The following is a 20,301-nucleotide window of genomic DNA, read 5'->3' on the forward strand; positions in this document are numbered from 1 at the left end:
AATATTTCCTACCACAAAAGCAATGTGAAGTTGCAAATATAGAATTAGGGTTGATATACTGGAGCTTAATGTATCCTTAACCAATCAATTGATATGCTAAATCTAAAGCTGATGAACAAAATGAATACTGAACAAATTATTTTAAATTTTTAAGCCATCAACCCATTATTAATTATCATGTTAAATCCATTCTGTCTTACCAGTTATCCTTTTACACTTAACTGTTTTCCAAAGGAGCTTTATTATATCCTGCTAGCAATAAAATCAGTGAGAAAAATTCTTATATTTGGCACACTATGCAATGATCAAAACTGAAGCACTCTGGGTGGTATACACGGTCATCTGAAATGTAACAAAAACTTAAGATGTTTAATATTTAAATAATTTATAGATGCATTATTTAATTATCCTTTAGTTTGATAATCAGCTCAATACCATATGAATTTATTTAAGTTACTGCTTTTTATAGATTAACATAATTAAACAAAATGAGTTTTTCTCTGCTTACATAGCAAAGTAAAATTCTAATATTTAAAGACCTAACAATTGTACCTTGATATTTGCTTGCAAATAAGGTAAGAATGAACAGCTATTCTTTTATATAATGATATGCCTTTGAACTTTTCTATAATGGAAACTAAAAAGCAAATATGTAAAAACTGTCATAAATTTATTACCCAAGAGTAGGACCTTCCAATTCTAGCTTCAGCTTCAAAGTGAAGCCAAGAGTATAACCAGGGCTTGCTACCTCACTCCATTCCTGTAGTATTCTTCAAGCAGGGTAAACCAAGAAGCCAATTACAAAGATCAGGTCATCTTTAATATTCAATTTTTCTACTAGAGTTGAACTTCTCATATTTACGTTTTAATCCAGTTTTCTTATTCCATGTAGTTCATTTCCTTATTTTTCTGTAATGGATATTTTAATGGCTTTAATGACTCTAATGGTAATAATACTACTTTCACCTTTTGAATTGATATACTTAATTTTCTTAGTCTGTCATTAACTCTGTCATTATGAATTTAACCTATACATTTTTCATTATTTAGAACAAATCAGATGTTAAAATGTTATTAATGCAATATTCCTAACGCAGCTTTCTATTTTTCTCACTCATTGCTTTCCCAAACAGGTTTAAAGTGTAAGTATAAGTAACATTTTACACATCCTTTTCATGTAATAGGAAAAGAGAAACCTGAGGTTTTATCAATCAAGTCAGCCTGCTCAGAACCACATATTATTCCTTTGTTTTGCATTTGTAATAGTTTATTGTTTGGCTTGATATATATAGAATAGAGCTGATTTTAGACAATTGGACATAACTTGCGTAAACGTGCAAAAGGTAGTTTGCCTATAGCTTCCATCCTGTAACATCTTGGTTTTGAGGAAAAAATTAATCAGTGTCCAGGAAATCCAAAAACAGCAGTGTAGCTGTAACATGAGACTCACAGGCATTCCTAGGAATCTTTATTTATTTTATTTTATTTTATTTTATTTTTATATTTTATTTTTATCTTATCTTATCTTATCTTCTTATCTTATCTTATCTTATCATCTTATGTTTTTGCTCTTGTTGCCTAGTCTGGAGTGCAATGGTGCGATCTCTGGTGACTGCAACCTCTGCCTCCCAGGTTGAAGCGATTCTCCTGCCTCAGCCTCCCTGGTAGCTGGGATTACAAGCACGTGCCACCACACCCAGCTAATTTTGTATTTTTAGTAGAGACGGAGTTTCTCCATGTTGGTCAGGCTGGTCTCAAACTCCTGACCTTAAGTGATCCACCCGCCTCGGCCTCCCAAAGTGCTGGGATTACAGGCATGAGCCACCGTGCCCGGCCTAGGCACTACTAGGAATCTTAAAGGATATACAAGCTAACCAAATTTCCCTTGTACATGTGTGTACGGCCTTTGTGAAATAACATCAAAAATGTTTCAAATCATTTCAAATAAAATAACTTAGACGAATAATAAAGAAAAATTATCTATCTTTGGCCGGGCGCGGTGGCTCAAGCCTGTAATCCCAGCACTTTGGGAGGCCGAGACGGGCGGATCACAATGTCAGGAGATCAAGACCATCCTGGCTAACACGGTGAAACCCCGTCTCTACTAAAAAATACAAAAAAAAAAACTAGCCGGGCGAGGTGGCGGGCGCCTGTAGTCCCAGCTACTCGAGAGGCTGAGGCAGGAGAATGGCGTAAACCCGGGAGGCGGAGCTTGCAATTATCTATCTTTAATATGCCTCCTCTTATGAAACAGATTCATCCATTTTATCCATCCCATTTTAATAAACATTTTGCTTTCTCTTTTTATTTTATTTTATTTGTTGAGACGGAGTCTCGCTCTATCAATCACCCAGGGTGGAGTGCAGTGGCGTACTTTTGGCTCACTGCAACCTCCACCTCCTGAGTTCAAGCAGTTCTCCTGCCTCAGGCTCCTGAGTAGCTGGGATTACAGGTGTGCACCACCACTCCCAGTTAATTTTTGTATTTTTAGTAAAGACGGGGTTTCACCATATTGGTCAGGCTGGTCTCGAACTGCTGACCTCGTGATCCACCCGCCTCGGCTTCCCAAAGTGCTGAGATGATTATAGGCATGAGCCACCGTGCCCGGCCTGCTTTCTCTTTTTAATATTATCATTTAATTTAATTTGTAAATATGTCTGCTGAATTCTACCCCTTATTCAAGAGATAACTATTTTCAAGAACAAAGCAGGGATTATATGCAAATGATACCCTGTGGGGATGTAATTATATCCGTGTATAAATTGAATTGTGTAAAATAATTTTAGTGGGTTCCTCTGATAACTGGACCCCATTATTAAAAGGTAGCTTATTGATAAGCATTATGATTTCTAAACTGAGTTTTACAAGCCATCCTTACTTTATCCAAGACGTCAAGCTGAGTGCACAAAGACCGCACGAATTCAGGCCGCATTACCCGCGGCTAAACCAGCAGCGCCGGCCCCTGCACCAGTGGCAGCGCCCCCGCCGCCGCCGCCGCCTCCACCAGGTGCGCATCTCTATGAAGAACTTGGAGACAGCTCAATGTAAGTAGACCGTTCAGGAACTCTGAGAAGTAGTTGGGTTTTACTGAATGTTGTGTGGTGAGTATTTAATTCCAATCTGATGTGGAAATGCCTACATGGACTATTTCATTCTGGTATTTTAAAGAGAAAATGTGTTAAGACGAGAATCTAAGAAAAGTTAGGTTGAAAAATAATAGCCAAAACCAAACAAGAAATTACAGAAAGCTAAGAGAAAAGCAGAATTCAACTTCAGGAGACAATTGCAGATTCATAGCTTGAGTATAATATTTAATATTTCATTCCTCAGGGTCATGCAGACATTCTTACATATATATAATACATATGTATATATATGTATAAATATATAAATATATTCTGAAAATATATTTTTGCATAGGAGATGAGAGAAATAAAGCACAATCATAAAATAGTAATCCCAATTAGGTATCCAAACCGATCCCTATTTGGTAATCAAAACCAAATTCTATGGTTTAAAATCATAGTATTTTCTAAGAAACTACTTTTAGGACGTTACATGATATAGAAATTAAAATCTCATGAGAATAAAGAATTTCTGTATTAAATTCCGAACTACTTAGAAAATACTTTTTTCACTATATTACTATCAGACTGCTGTGATTACTGAACATTTCTCCTGCACGATTTGAAATTTGTAGTCAATTTAAAAATCATACATTTTTGAAAGACACTGGTAACTGTTAAAAGACTTTACAGCTGCTTGTATAATGATGCTACCCTCATAATTGGATTCCTTATGGTGATGTTCAGTTTGTCAGTATTTTAAAAATTCAAGAATAACTACTTTTGGACATGATATGTAAAACAACCAAGAATATTATACAATTTTGAATATGACAAATCCAGAAAACCTTTTATTAACTGGAATTTGGTGGAGTAGAAGGACTATAACATGTTCTTACAAGTGACATTCGTAGCAGTTACTAGTAGGAATAAAACAAGTCTCAAAAATCATGAAATTGACCTGGTAATGGAAAAACTGGTTTTAAATGAATGTATTCAGGTTACTTACCATATCAATAATGTTATACAAGGTTTTATTTAGGATAGTCATTAATGTTAAAATTGATCTTAATGCTATTATTTTATCACATAATTTAAATTTATAATAGGTTAAAACATGATTCTGTTTCCAAAATAACAACATAATACAGGGTTCATGCTTTAGATATATACTTTCACTTTTTTCGTAAGTTGAAAAATGATTGTTTCTTTTGTAATTATGGGTGAATGTAGGAATTGAGCCAATATGATTTGATTCTATTTGATTATGTTAATGACCTCTCTCAAGCAAAGATCTTTAGAAGCTAAAAAAATACTATGTGTAAAGTTAAGTGTGTTTATATATGACATTAATGAATTATATATTCATTTTAAATTAATAAGAACAGGTATACTATAACATCATCTGGAATCAGTATAAATTGATGGTAGTATTTTCAAATAGCAACACTTAAGATTATTTTTACTTGAACAATTGTAGTAGACTCACTAGATTTTGCAATTGTAATATATGTATTCATTGAAATAGCTTAAGTTCTATATATTTAATTATCGTATCTTTAGGAAATGTTTAACCTATCCAAGAACTTTTTACAGGAATTCTAAGCATACGTTACTAGAAAATGAATTTGCTTCAAATGAATTATTATCAATTATTTTATTTTAAAAATAACAAAAAGATCATTTTGGAAAAAATACTTCACAAAGTAATAACTTCATATGAATTCTATAATTACTTTGTAATTTTCATTATAGTAGTTGTATATTTACTTTCTTCCAAACAAAATATATCTACTTTAAAAGTCATTGTGCATTAACCAGTTTTACAGAGTTAGGACATAGAAGCAATTTTTAAACTCTCATTTAAAATTTTTAATGTTTGGATTGGCATCATCCGGGTTTAATAGAAGTGAATTTTACCTATATGTAGTAAACAGATTTTATTAGATATAATTTTCTGTGAAAAGAAATTCAAATAATGTCATTTGATTTCATCTATTATTAAATGTCATTCTTATGAATAATAGCAAAGTATAAAAACATGCCTTTTATTTTTTTGATATACATACTAAGTATTTAAAGCAAGTTCCTGCTCATATTTTCAGAATTGTTTTAAATTAACTGTAGTTAAAACTTTTTTTTTTTCTATCACATGTTTTCTGTTTCTCACCTGTGGATACATAGGCATAAGTAAGTAAATAATATCACTTTAATAGAAGAGCATTAGAAAATAGATACAATAGAATAGATTAAAATGCTGTTGTACTGTAAATACAGTGATCTTCATCTTTTGCCACAGACTCGCTTACTTTTAAAAGGAAAGCTTTGTCTTCCACACCCAATTTCCTTTTGATGGCATGAGCTTAAAACATGTGTTCCCTGTGATAGTACCTGTGCCTACTGAAAGGAGTTTCAAAATTCTCCTTTTTTTTAATTTTTTAAAATTAGTTTTTAAAAATTCTTAAATTTTAAGAACTTAAAATTTACAAATCTATAAATAGAAACCTGTTTATATATTTCTTTTAGTCAAAGTGGTGTGATATTGTTATATCCTTTGGGTGTTTTTCTAAGAGAAATGAAACCAAGAACAAATGCATATAAAAATAACTAGTATATAATATCAAGCCCAGTTGTCCGTGCCATATTTGAAAAATACTTTTCAAGATTCGAAGAGTAAAAGTGTTTGCTCTCATTTAGTCCAAATTGTCTGCATTTTCTTTGTTGTTCAAGTAGACTTGATGCTCCAGGTCTACCTGTGTGAATTGCTTCTTACAGTTCGTATCTTTGCCAAAAGACACATTAACAACTGTGGCTTTATTATTTTGTTGCCTAACTTATCACCCTAATTTTCCAATATGGCTATTTAATTTCTATTCAGAATATATCTTTTTTATTTCATTCCTGCTAAGTGGGTAAATATTAAACAGTAACTAAAATAAATGTTGTTCTGTTTTGGCTTGGAGAGTAAAACCTATTATAATAGAGAGACTATTCAGAACCACCTATCAGCCAACATTCCTGGGAGAAGGGTCCAAATGCTTTTCTTAGAGCCATTTAATTTGTGATCTTTGATGTATACAACTTATGACTCACAGCTACCTATGATTCAGTTTCCATGCATAAGTTAGCCTTTCAGTGATATCAAAGTGATTTTTTCTTAGCATCAATCTTTTTGTTAAGGTGAGCTTTAACTAAAATTTGATCCAGATCAGTCTAAGAAATTACTGACAACACCTTTTCTGATTGGTACTATTTATGTTTTAAAACAAATTTTTCTGATTGATTGGTATTATGTATAACGTTTTAAAACTAAGCACAAAATTTAAACAAAAGAAAAACTCTGCCACATTTCTAGTGTACATTCAGTTTCTCAATTGTGATTTTTGAACCCTGTGAGACAAACTCCCATCTGTCCTTGGTGATTTCCATTATCTTAATTTGGAGAACAGGATATTCCACATGTTGGCTCAGAGAGGAGATTACTTTTGGCTCTAGGACAGAAGTACTGACATGAGCGATAAGGGACAGGTACTGAATCAGATACAGCTAAGGATCTCCTATGCATAACAGGCAGCCCTGAGCATCCTCAGGCAAGGAAAAGATACAAAGTTGGTAGCTTTGATGGTATTCTGCAATGGGAAGAAGTGTGATTTGTGCATAGGGGGACTGTTATGTGTGGACATGGATTCTTTGCTGTATCACACTAACTGAGAAAAACAAAAACAAAAAAATACTCTTCCAAAATAATCTAGAGATGAGTACTTGTTTTTTTATTTACATTTCTCATTCTACTTACAACTCTAAGATTTTTCTTCCCTGCCTCTCTGAGACCAGGGACTTAAAATAATGTCTTGCTTAGGTTAGTGTTGTTTGGCCTGTGATGTTTCTAAGTATTTACTAGTAATGAGAGCCATAAAAACATCTTTCTCATGAAAGCTGTGTCACAACTTGTTTCCTCACATTTCATTATCTTCTTTTCTTTCAAGTCTTTTCCTTCTCTACCATTTTCAACAAAGCAGGGGAAATCACTCAGTCTCAGAAGACAGCAAACATCAACAAGTTGTGATGCCCTTTTCTTCCAATACTATTGAGGCTCACAAGGCAGCTCATGTAGACGGATCACTTAAGAGCAACAAACCGAAGTCTGCAAGAACATTCACATTTCTATCTGATGAGGATGCCTTAAGTGCCCATAATCCCCTTTATCAGGAAAACATAAATCAAGTATCAACAAATTCAGACATTTCCCTGAGAACAGATTTTGTAGACCCATTTTTACCCAAAATACAAGCCAAGAGTAAGTCTCTGAGGGGCCCAAGAGAAAAGATACAGAGGCTGTGGAGTCAGTCAGTCAGCTTACCCAGGAGGCTGATGAGGAAAGTTCCAAATAGACCAGAGATCATAGATCTGCAGCAGTGGCAAGGCACCAGGCAGAAAGCTGAAAATGAAAACACTGGAATCTGTACAAACAAAAGAGGTAGCAGCAATCCATTGCTTACAACTGAAGAGGCAAATTTGACAGAGAAAGAGGAAATAAGGCAAGGTGAAACACTGATTATAAAAGGAACAGAACAGTTGAAATCTCTCTCTTCAGACTCTTCATTTTGCTTTCCCAGGCCTCACTTCTCATTCTCCACTTTGCCAACTGTTTCAAGAACTGTGGAACTCAAATCAGAACCTAATGTCATCACTTCTCCTGCTGAGTGTTCCTTGGAACTTTCTCCTTCAAGGCCTTGTGTTTTAAATTCTTCACTCTCTAGGAGAGAGACACCTATTTGTATGTTAACTGTTGAAACTGAAAGAAATATTTTTGAAAATTTTGCCCATCCACTAAACATCTCTCCTTCTGCCTCTCCCCCTCCTCCTCCTCCTATTTCTCCTCCTTCTCCTCCTCCTGCTCCTGCTCCTCTTGCTCCTCCTCCTGACATTTCTCCTTTTTCTCTTTTTTGCCCTCCTCCCTCTCCTCCTTCTATCCCTCTTCCTCTTCCTCCTCCTACGTTTTTTCCACTTTCCATTTCAACTTCTGGTCCCCCAACTCCACCTCTTCTATCTCCATTTCCAACTCTTCCTCCACCACCTCCTTCTATTCCTTGCCCCCCACCTCCTTCAGCTTCATTTCTGTCCACAGAGTGTGTCTGTATAACAGGTGTTAAATGCATGACCAACATAATGCCTGCCGAGGAAACTAAGTCCTCTATGACACAGCTATCAACAACAACAGTGTGTAAAACAGACCCTCGGAGAGAACCAAAAGGCATCCTCAAACATGTTAAAAACTTAGCAGAACTTGAAAAATCAGTAGCTAACATGTACAGTCAAATAGAAAAAAACTATCTATGCAGAAATGTTTCAGAACTTCAAACTATGTGCCCTTCAGAAGTAACAAATATGGAAATCACATCTGAACCAAACAAGGAGAATTTGAACAATATTGTTGAGGAAACTGAAAAGCAATCTCATAGTCAATCTACTTCACTGTAATGTTACTTTTCTTATTTTAGTTGGGCAAACCCTTTGTTGATCACAGTCTTCAAGTTGAACATCAAATTTGAACTTCAAAGAAGATTCTATTATTTTACCCCAAATTCAATGAAATGCAGTTTTTTTCTCATTTTTAATTTAAAAAGATATTAACATCATCACTACTAACTCATATAATAGATTTACCTTAATTTTTAAACTACAAAGTAGCATAATTTGTTCTACATTTATTTGAAAAGTAAGTAATTTTAATCTCTTTCTTAGTGGGAATATGTGGGCATGAAAGCTAGATACCCAACTTAAACCAAAGGCATGTCTATCATGTGGATGCAGTAACATTTACATTTAGTTTTTGAATGTAGTTTTATATGAATGTTCCAAGAAAAAAGCAGACTGTTACAAATAAGTTAAAAGCGATATCATAGGTTCTGTTTTTTCTTGAAGCCTATGTATTTGGTAAGAAGAAATACTACCAAAGTAAAATACAATGTACCTAGATAGATTGTAGGAGATGACAGGTATAAGGTATTTCAAAATAAATCTCAGGTGCTATAACATGTAGTCATCTGTTTTCTGATGAGAACATCTTTTACTCTGACTTGCTTTTATCTTAGTAGTATGCTTATGGATTTGATAAATCTTATACTTTTTCAATTGCTGTCTTATTCTCTTTATTTCTCATTGTGCTTTCCCTTCCCTTCTTTATAATGAAAATAAATCTTGAGTTATTGACTTTTGTAAGGCATTTCATTGTTCCAACAGATGTTTAAAGTGCTATTTAATTTTGCTTGTTCACATTATTAATCATCTCCTTAATTTAAATTTTTTCATAAGATGCCTTTTTAAAGAAAGTACGATCTTCAGTTTACTAAATGAAATATAAAAAGCTTAAATAGAAAAAATCAAGAGAAATGATATTTGATGAACTATCACTTTTTTTACATAGGTTTCTGCTCTTTGTTTTAAACAAAGAAGGTAAAACTTTATACTCTGGGAAGAGATTTCTGTAGTTGTAGTAATAGTTCTTAGAGCTCCAACTGTTAAATTTGAACAGCATCACTTAAGCTGGGTACTCTCTCTCTTCCTTCCTAAGGAAACCTGTACTTTCAATATTAGTATATAATGTATAATATGTGACCAACAAGTAATTACTTTATTTTCCCATGAAACACATGGAATACCTTTTATTTACTAGAAGTTCACATTTTGAATGCATGTATAAGTATTTGTTTTACTCTGGAGTTTTAAGATTTTAGAAGATGTAAGTTTGCATAGAGAAGGGTACAATTCTGAGATACAGGCAAAACTCATACCTAGTAATTAGTATTGGAAGTATATGAATATAGGTTGAGAACCCTGCAATGTAATATTTCAGAGGTTTTCTTCATCCTTCATATTTCTTCAATAATTTGACCTGGCATTCCTAATTAACAAGATCAGGCAGAAAACAATCTGTAAATCTAATTATTTTTGTAGCCCATCTGCTTCAAATTCTTTTCATCCAAATCAAGAGTAATTACTTTCTTGGGGTTCTTGAACATGATTTTTTTCTTTCTTTCACTGAAAAACTTCAGTTGGAGTTTTTGTTGGCAGCTGGTCATATGCATGAGAACTTGTGCTATTTGGCGGACTCTGACAAGGTATTATTCACAATCGTGTAAGCCTTTAATGTGAGTGTGTCTCTTCTACGCTAATATCTACCAGCTTTTTGCAAATGTAAAATTTATAGTTTCTTGATAAATCTATAAATAGTAACAAAATAAGTATAAGAAATCCAAACAACATTTTTGTGTAGATACCTACAGCCTTATTAAATTGTTACATTGCCTTTTACTATAACATTTTACTATTTGCATAATCTAAAAGTTTTATTATTACTCTATACTTTTTAATTGAAACATAGATACCCATGTATAAAACATGGGTAATGTTTTATATTAAAGCTTAATCTAATCTTTTTCTGACACATTGTATTTGGAGAGTAGTAATGTCATTATGAAACATTATAAAAAAAAGTCAGTTAAAATATCTTCTATATGAGACATTTTAGTATTATTTGAGTGCATAAGCCTAAATATTCTTCCTCCTCTCAAACACTAACTGCTTACAACCTGAGAACCAGACAGTAGAAAAATAACACTTTTTTCTCAATATTTATTATGACCTTAATAATGCATAAGAAATTATTAGACACCTTTTAAATAAAGTCTTAAGAAAGATGACCATACATTTGTCCTTATTGTTAAAAGTAAACAGTGATACATATAAATGATATAAAATAAATAATACAATTGATTATGAATTGCATGAAAAGGTACATCAATGTTATATTAACTGGCTTTGTAAGTATCAATAGTCATGTTTTGAAAGCACACAGATAAAGTAAGTAGTGGTTCTGTTATGTACCTCTTTCAAGTAACGTTCTGCCTTTGAGCCAAGACAAGCAATACAAATAACCAAATAAAAGGCAACAAAAATGTTAATGGAAACATTAACATTTAGTTATAGTTTAATCTATTGATATTTTATTTTCCACATTGATGGAAAACATTGCTAATAAAAGGGGTCAGAAGAAATATGCTAAAAACTAAAGGCTGGCTTTGGTTGGATATTTTATAAGGTATATGACTCAATTGTCACTATTAAAACCTAAATATGAGCTTTATCTACCTGAATTATTTCTAAAAAATATAAATTTGGTAAAAGTTGAAAATGTCTACAATTCTAAAGGCTCTGGAAGGATTATCAGTGTTATAAATATTGGCAGAACCATGTAAGCACTCTACAAAGTTCACTGCAGAACCATTTTAAAGAATAAATTGAGAAGCTTTAGTAAGCATTGTGTTTACTTTTTTACAAACAGTTTCAATATACAATGCATTGACCATATAAGATGCTTTCTGATCAGTAGAATTACTTTGTGAAGGCCTCAAAATTAAAAAAAAAAAAAAAAAAAACATTTCTACAGAGATCGTTTTGTTGGATTTTAGCAAGTTATGCATGTGCCTCTTTGTAATAATTCTTCATTACACTGATTAATGCTACATAACATGGTTGACAGCATCAGTTTAACACTTTAGATTAACTGCTTAATAAATAACAAATAGAACATTTTCATTATTAGTAACATTCAGCTTTGAAAACTCTATATTCTTTTTTCCCCTCAAGTATAGTCAAATGCTTCACCATCTTGTGATGTGTGAACTTTATAAATCTTTATGTAATATTGAATATTTGGCTATTAAAGCTCTAAAAACCTCTTCATTTAATTTCTAACATTATAATTGACCCTGAAAGTACAGTCAAGAGTTTGTATTATTTTTAGAATTAAATTGATGTACAGAAAATATCATACAATCATTTGGAAGAATATATTCCATCATAGACATAATTTTCATCCTATGTTTATTACATTCTTCATGTATAAAACGTATCTCTTCTCCTAAGGATTAGTATATGTATCAATACTTGTGTACAACAGAGATCATGTATATTTTTTATCCCAACTGATAATAACAGAGTCAAAGTTTGTCATGATGCACTATTGAAATAAAATAGATTTTGCATGTTTTGTTGCTCACATGGAACGAGGCTCTGGGTTGATCATTATTTTAGTAATTCAGGCATGAAACCATGATCTTCCTGTTTTGATAATGCCACAAAATATATTTCCCACTGAGATAGTGTTTAGTAGAAATTATCTTTTCAGTTTTACTCAGACTTTTTTTTAAAAAGCCCTTATCTGTCATTTTATTTAATATGAAAATCTAAGATGTTTAATACTGATTTATTTATTTCTGCCTTGCAGGAGAGGTTATGGATCAGAGGTAAGGGCTTTATGGTGTTGATGTCATAACAAGCGTAGTAGGAAAGTACTTGTGTAATAGGCAAGACTAAGGTACATTCTTTTGAACTAAGTTGTTTTATTTGATTTCAACAGAAACGTATTAGTATCTTATGCTATTTATTTTCTTTTATATATGTTGCTTCCTTGTTTTGAGGTTTTAAGTCTGTTATTGAATGGTCAACGATCAACTTGCTTACGTTTTTAAGGATGTATTTCTTTTGTTCTGCATTACCGTTACTCAGGATTCTGACATTTCCCCAAAATTCATTTGTCTAAAGCTAGATGTCTAATTTAGAAACTAGGATTACTGCCTGTAGTCCCAGCTACTTGGGAGGCTGAGACAGGAGAATTGCTTGAACTGGGAAGGCGGAGATTGCAGTGAGCCAAGATCACGCCACTGCATCCCAGCCTGGGTGACAGTGAGACTCTGTCTCAAAAAATAAACAAACAAACAAACAAATAAATAAATAGGACTACTTAACTTCTGATCTTTTTACCAGTTCAAAGCTCCATCCTGTCACTGTTGAAGCTTGAGATCCTAAAGATTTTAAAAATAATCAGAATGGTAGAAAGCTCTGGGTTTTCCACTGTGTTCCTTTGATTCTGTCTTCAGAGAACCTACTGGGCATTCTGGCCAATAGTATTTGGCCAGCTGTACTGCAGGTGATGTTATCCATGAAGTCATTGTGAACCTAGTTTGATTTAGCATACAGCTTCTCAATCAAGAGAAGTATATGACCTAACAAGTATATGACCTAATTGGATTATAGTTTGGAATTCATTATGAGTAAAATAACTAACTCACCAACAACTATATTATAAAAAGGATATCCCTTCAGTCAAATGGTTGTTCTACTAGCCAGTTTAAACAGTGGGTTCGATGATGGAATTACCTCCCAGAACCTCACTACCCTCTTTTCCAATACTTAGTTTAATACGCTGTTTTCCCTCCAAAGAGTTACTAACCCCAGCATTTGAATTGTGTATCTTGTTTTTATCTGTTTAAAGTCTGTATTGTTATGAAACAGATCAATGATGACCGTATTAGCTTTAAATAAGTACAAGTGAAAGAAGGAAAAGTCAGGAAGCAATTCCTACCAAATCTGATAATTAATGACTTTCCTAATCATTCTGAAAACACACTTAATGTTTTAGTGCAAGAAATCCACACTTTGGTAAGGAGAAGAAATGGAGAGCATGTCTTAAATATGTTGATAAATACATTACAACTTTATCACTTTGTGTGTTCTACTCTTCTTCCCAATGAACCTTATCATATTTAATGTGATTGGGAAGGAAAAAAAGAAGGGCAACTTAAAACAAAGTTAAACTTGATAAAAGTAATTATATGACACACAGTACTTTTAGAAACATAAATAACTCTTTGTACTGTGAAGCTTAACAAAACAAAAATCTGTATAGATTTCCTATTAAGGCTATTAAATTTGTCATTAACTAAAAGAGTGATGAAATTAAAACAAATGAATTATTATTTTATGTTCCAACATAAAGAATTAGTTAAAATATTTAATGCTTTTGGTAGCTAACACATGAATAATGAATAATCCCAAGGAAACACGTTTTAAACTGTCGCCTTTTTTTCCTCTCTTCTCAATCATGATCTACCTTTCCATCTGAATTATTTCCTAAATATTTTTCTATTTTAATTTCCTTTGACAGCAACAGCAACTGCTGAGGCCCTCTCTTCTTAAACCAGAGGTATCAATTTTCATTTTCTTTTCAACCTCACTGAGTCTTCACTGTGACTTTAAGATCTATTGTATTAATTCAGGTAGGCAGAGTGGGTGTCTGCCAATGTGGCATAATTTTAAAGGAAAATAAAAGAGTCTTTCAAAATAACTTAAAAAAAAAAAAAAAAAAAGAAGAAACCGAGAAATCACCCCTGAAGTTGTTCCATATTTTTAGCCTCATTCTCTGGGAATTAGACAAATAAGGCCATTATTCCTAATAAATACAATCCATTCATTGAATGAAGCAATTAATGAACCTGATCAGTAGTTACTTGTCTTAATCAATCTGAATTCATCTATCAATTCCTGACATCAGATTTAGCTTATGCAAAGTTTAAAGACAGAATGCTGATATCTGTACTTAAATATCACTCTATGTGATTCAAAATACCTCTTTTGGACACATACATTACAAATTGCCTATGGCATTTTCTTCTGCAATGTGAAGAACATTGTGTAATAAATACATATTATTTTATTTACTAATGTTTATATATGTAATTAAAAATAAAAATACAGTCATCCTACCTTAATTTTATGGCAAATTTAGTATTTCATAAGCTCCACTTACAAAAATTTTTTTCCTTTTCCTTTAGTACAGAATTCTATCTTTGCTAAAGAAAGGCATTTCTTGGTTAGAAGCTACTCTCCAAAATCTGGAGGTTGGGTGGCAGAAATATTAAACTTTTATAAGGTTTTAGCAAAAATTTCATGGAGAGGTCTCCATAAAATTTGAATTGGAAAATTCAGGGTTGAAATCCAAACACTAATTACTTTATGCAAGACCTTAGTCAAGATATACACCTGCTGAACATCAGTTTCATCTTCTATAAGATATTGGCAGTAGTATCTACTATGTAAATTCCTAACTCTACAACTGGAATGTAACAGAAAGAAATTCAGTAAATTACAATTATTGTTGTTGTTTTTGTTTTGCATCAGTATAAATGTTTAGAATTAAATATTAATTTATGTCTTCCCTATGTGGACAGCAAAAATGAATTTTAAAAAATCACATTAAGTGCTTGATCTACCCAAAAAAATCACTTTGTAGTATGTTACTTTGCATACTTTTCTAAAATCTAGGATTCACCAACTAAGGAGTTGTTATAGTCAACTGGGACTGTGTGGGACAGCAAAAAGGGCCAGGATTCCATTGTTGGTTTAGGTTGACTCATGGATCTGACTGGTCATGAGCTCCTTCCTTGATTTTTTTTTTTTTTTTTTTTTTTTGAGACAGAATCTTGTTCTCTCGCCAGGCTGCAGTGCGGTGGCATAATCTCAGCTCACTGCAACCTCTACCTCCTGGGTTCAAGCGATTCTCCTGCCTCAGCCTCCCTAGTAGCTGGGATTACAGGCACACGTCACCATGCCTAGCTAATTTTTGTATTTTTAGTAGAAACGGGGTTTCACTATGTTGGCCAGGATGGTCTCAATTTCTTGACCTCTTGATCTGCCCACCTCGGCCTCCCAAAGTGCTGGGTTTACAGGAGTGAGCCACCGCACCCAGGCTCCTTCCTCAATTTTTTTTTTTTTTTTTTGGAAGGACTGATGCTCTATTCATTCATGGGGGGTGAAAACATCCAAGAGGTACCTTTTAGATTATTTCCTTCTGCTAGTTCCTATCCCTTTTTACTCAACTCAGAAATACAGAGTGACTGAATCAAGGGCTGTCTTGCTGAGGTTCCTGGGTTCCTATCCCCATCCCTTCTATCCTTCTTATTACATTTTTAATGCAATTGATGTCATATGCATTGTAGCTAGCAAGAGCTGAGTGTTATTTTCCCTTTAGGAAAAAAAAGTATTTATGTAAAGAAAATTCTTTGATGCTGACTTCTAAAATCCAAAATCCACTTAGTTGCATTATTTCTCCATAAATATTTACTTGAAATTTTTATTTTGTCTTTCCTACTATTTCTTAATGTTGTTAAAAGTCTACTTCAAAACTGTTAGAAGTTATTTTCTCAGTATCCGTATGTATTTAATTACACATTCATTGGTCAAGCAGTTTGAAAATATTAGTTCTGAGACCTATCTCCTTCTTTTAAACCAGTATCATTACACTGGGTTTTACATACCTTGAAATTCTTAGCTTTCCTATAGGAAACATGTTTTTACAAAGTACTTAATTTGAAATAACTTAAATCTAGACTTTAACTTCATCCCAGTTTCTTCCAGGTCTTTCTTAACCTCATTCCTTCACTATAATAAATCTTCCTATAATAAACACATTTTTGTTGAAATAAAACCTATGCCCATAAAAAAGTATAAAGCATACTATATAACTAGATGAATTTTTACAGAGTGCACATACCCTTCAAGCTCCTGTATGTCAACACCTAATCAGTTTTTCTTCCGCTACCACTGACCTGGCCTGTAACATATTCTTTAGTCTGTTCTTGAAATTTACATAAATAGAATGATACAATATATTTCATTGGTACTTGACCTATATTGCTCAACATTCTGTTTGGGAGAATCATTTATGTTGTTGTGTGATGTAGTAGCGTGTTTTTTCTCATGGACTTTTGCATTGTTTCCAGTTTGGGACTGTTATGAATAATGTGTTTTCTCACAAATGTACATGTTTCTGTTGGGTATTTAACTATAAATTTAAGTTCTGCGAAAGAAGAAATGGTTATATTTAATTTAGTACTATTGCCAAACGTATTCTAAAAAGTTTTACCAATTAGTAATCTCTGGAGACATAGATGAGAGTTTTAGTTGTTCTGTGTCCCTGCAAATACATAGTATTGTTCATCGTGGGTTTTTCTAAATATTAGTCATTCTGGTGAATAAACTATACTAGTTTTAACATCAAACTTGGATTCCTTTAGAGTAGGTTCACAAAGTATTTGTAAACTGCAAAATTGTAAGATAGAAGAGGTAATGCAAACATAAATACCTACAGGATCTAGGGTAGTAATGTAAGTGAATGGAGTTTATTAGACACAAAGCAATAGCAGATGGCAGATTTCATAATGACTAAGGTGTAAATGTAGAAAAATGTTGTTGGGGATACTGTCTTAAACAGGAGAGAACATGCTTACTGTAAAAATTAATCTGGTCAACTAGATTCTTGGAATGTAAAACTATGATCCTAGTGTTTCCATCTTTTTATTTTTCAAGAGAAACCAACATCCACATTTTTGATGTCATTTTCTGATTAGCACTGTAACAGTAATGAATTCAATTTTTAAAAATGATGTTGGCCACACCAAGCACAACTGAGGATCCTTGTCCATATCAATCATGCAGGCTGTAAATGTCCACACTTTGTAAATGACATATTTGTGCCCTCAGAGGAGGGCATTTTTTTCCTGACTCATTACTATTCCTGTATCAACAAAATTAAATTTTTATAAATAATAGATGATATGTACCAATCTATTTTCCTGTGAGTACCTATCCTTTTCCCTCTCTTCACTTATTCCACTGCAAAATAAATTTGGTTAACCTTTGCCATTTAACCTGCTTAACATGTTAAACTAGAATTGAAAAGGGAAATGTAGAGAAATTATATTCGATAGTTATCAGAAACTGTCTTCACATGTATGTCTCAAGAAAAACATCTTTCTCTAAGAGTAGAGTTTGACAAAAATCTGTATGTTTAGAATTTAGAACTAGAAATATTAAAAGTGCCTCTATTCTAACAAATTCTTTTTTTCCTTTAAAAGCCTTAAATTTAGAGGCCGGGCGCATTAGCTCACGCCTGTAATCCCAGCACTTTGGGAGGCCAAGGTGGGGCTGATCACGACGTCAGGATGGAGACCATCCTGGCTAACACCGTGAAACCCCGTCTCTACTAAAAACACAAAAAATTAGCCACGCGTGGTGGCGGGTGCCTGTAGTCCCAGCTACTCAGGAGGCTGAGGCCGGAGAATGGCGGGAACCCCGGAGGCGGAGCTTGCAGTGAGCCGAGATAGTGTCACTGCTCTCCAGCCTGGGCGACAAAGCAAGACTCCATCTCAAAAAAAACAAAACAAAACCCAAAAAACCCTTAAATTTAGAGTTAGCAGTATGTTTTAAAGTATAAACATCCTTGGGAAGCATTACACATTAACTTCTTGTTATCAGATGATTTATCAGAACAGTTTTAAAGAATAGAAGAATACTGGGTACGAGGAAACTGTTAGTGGGGAGATGAAAGCAATGCTGTAGATAGTGTTATAATTTTTCTTAAGGCCAACATCACATAATAATTTAACTTAAAATTGAGTTAAATGTTAACTGTCTATTGATAATTTTAAAACACATTCAACAACAAATGAAAATGCTCATCTGCAAGCTTTAACAGATTTGCCATTCGGAAAAATCTACTTTTTCCCCTTCAGGTCAAATTATATAACCTTATTTTCTATCAAATAGTTACAGCCAGAAAAAAAAAAAAAATGAATAGGTTTGACTAACACTTTTAAATAGAGTTATTTCAATTGCTTTAACTGACACTTGTATTTAATGTTATTTTGGCAGGAATGTTTTGAGAATCATCGAATTCTAGGTGTGGAAATCTGACTTTGAGCTGAAACGTGATAAGAATTTGTTTTCAAATGCAATTTTTCTTTTTGAACAATAGGAATTATCCATGGAGTCTGGAATTGATCCTGGCCAGGAATATGGACAAGATTATTACAGTTATGAGCATGGGTACATCTTCAGATTTTTTAATTCAGATTCTTATTTTAATATTTTATTAATAGGAAACTATTAAATGATTATTACTAGAATTTGTTTGTAATGTCATGTCAATCTCGCTAGTATAATATCTGAAAATGAATAGTATATCAAGCTTTAATTTTAACCAAGTTTTAACCATTTTTCTATATTGAGTTCCGTATTGATATTTTACATTGACATTGATTGCAATTCTAGAAATGCGATAAAATTATTCAAAATTATTTATATGGGAAATAGATATCAAGCATATTTGCTCAATTCCTAAATTCACCATTTCTTTCATATGAGATGTTAATGTTTTATCTGATCAGTTTAAAGGTTTGCCCAAGAGCAGTTGGGAAGCAGAAAACTTACCTTAGAATTCACTGATAAGTGTCTCAAAAGTCACTTATACACATATAAATTAGCTGCTTTCAAAAAAAAATACTGTAGAAAATTGTGAAGACCATTACAGACCATGTTTGAAGCAACTTTTTGCTACCAAGGTACAGATTTTGTGTTGTGAATGAGCCATTACACTTTTCCAAAGTATCAATTTTGTGTTCTGGATTGTTCAGCTAGTTAAGCCACAATATGGCTTTTTCCTCGTTTTAGTTTCTCCAAAAACAAGTATCTGAAATAACTCAACTGTCTTTATTGTTATTCCAGGGTACCATTATGGCAAAAATCACTGGTCATCAGGTAGCAGTTCTTACTCTATAGTTTTGTAACTAGTTTACAGGGAGCCTGATAGGTGCTGTGTCAATATCTGTCTATTGAATGGTGGAAGAGAAAGAAGGAAACAGATCACTCATGGTAGATTCTACAGAAATCACATGACAAACTATTTCAAGCTGTAAGTTTATATTTCAGGTATGAAATGCCTCAATATGGGAGTCGCCGTCGATTGTTACCACCAGCTGGACAAGAGGAATATGGTGAGGTGGTTGGTGAAGCTGAGGAAGAATATGAGGAGGAAGAGGTAACTACTATAATTTTATTATGTAAGATAATCCAAGAAAAATATTGTTTAACCCTACATGACTTAGCAGCTATAGAACATTTCAACTTTTAGAAATTCCTTTGTTTAGCACATATTTTCCATAGAAATTTAACAATGCTGACCATTTCATTGCCTTGTCTTTGGAGGAAAATTAATTCTTGATCATTTAATTTATGTCCTTGTAAAAGTGTTAAACATTTGGAAAGGCCACAATAAAAAGTATGTTTCCTAAAATTCTAAACCATGCTCCATAAACATATTATAATCAAATATATTTTAAAGTTCTGCAATACAAAGGTTATTTTTGTTCCCACATTATCTAGCAAACTAAAAGTCATGAAAAAATATACTCCCCACCTTTCAATTATCAGAGAAAAGTAAATTATTTCCACTAATAATTTTCAAGGAATGATGTAATTTATGTTTAAATTAGCATGACTCATTTCTATAAAATTCTTATACTTTGTCTTCACTATTTACTTGGCAAATGTATACAAA

At 33.0% G+C, this 20,301-nt stretch overlaps 1 protein-coding gene across 16 annotated transcripts in view; it reads left to right on the forward strand.

Moving 5' to 3' along the window:
• Positions 1 to 20,301, forward strand: part of PCDH15 (protocadherin related 15) — a 1,849,154-nt gene that overhangs the window by 1,821,664 nt on the left and 7,189 nt on the right. For 4 of the 16 annotated variants that reach the window (XM_033215125.1, XM_033215135.1, XM_033215181.1 and 1 more), the window contains 4 exons: positions 1,134 to 1,142; positions 2,889 to 3,044; positions 5,250 to 5,255; positions 7,052 to 9,278. In XM_033215125.1, the coding sequence (XP_033071016.1) occupies positions 1,134 to 1,142; positions 2,889 to 3,044; positions 5,250 to 5,255; positions 7,052 to 8,546 (1,666 nt within the window). In that variant the 3' untranslated portion in view covers positions 8,547 to 9,278. Of the gene's footprint in view, positions 1 to 1,133; positions 1,143 to 2,888; positions 3,045 to 5,249; positions 5,256 to 7,051; positions 9,279 to 12,354; positions 12,374 to 14,073; positions 14,113 to 18,720; positions 18,792 to 19,673; positions 19,783 to 20,301 lie in introns of those variants that run through there. The other 12 variants (XM_033215207.1, XM_033215215.1, XM_033215187.1 and 9 more) reach the window with 9 other exon arrangements.

The sequence above is a fragment of the Trachypithecus francoisi genome, unplaced genomic scaffold, assembly GCF_009764315.1.
Source record: "Trachypithecus francoisi isolate TF-2019V2 unplaced genomic scaffold, Tfra_2.0 Contig00586, whole genome shotgun sequence".
Classification (NCBI taxonomy): domain Eukaryota; kingdom Metazoa; phylum Chordata; class Mammalia; order Primates; family Cercopithecidae; genus Trachypithecus; species Trachypithecus francoisi.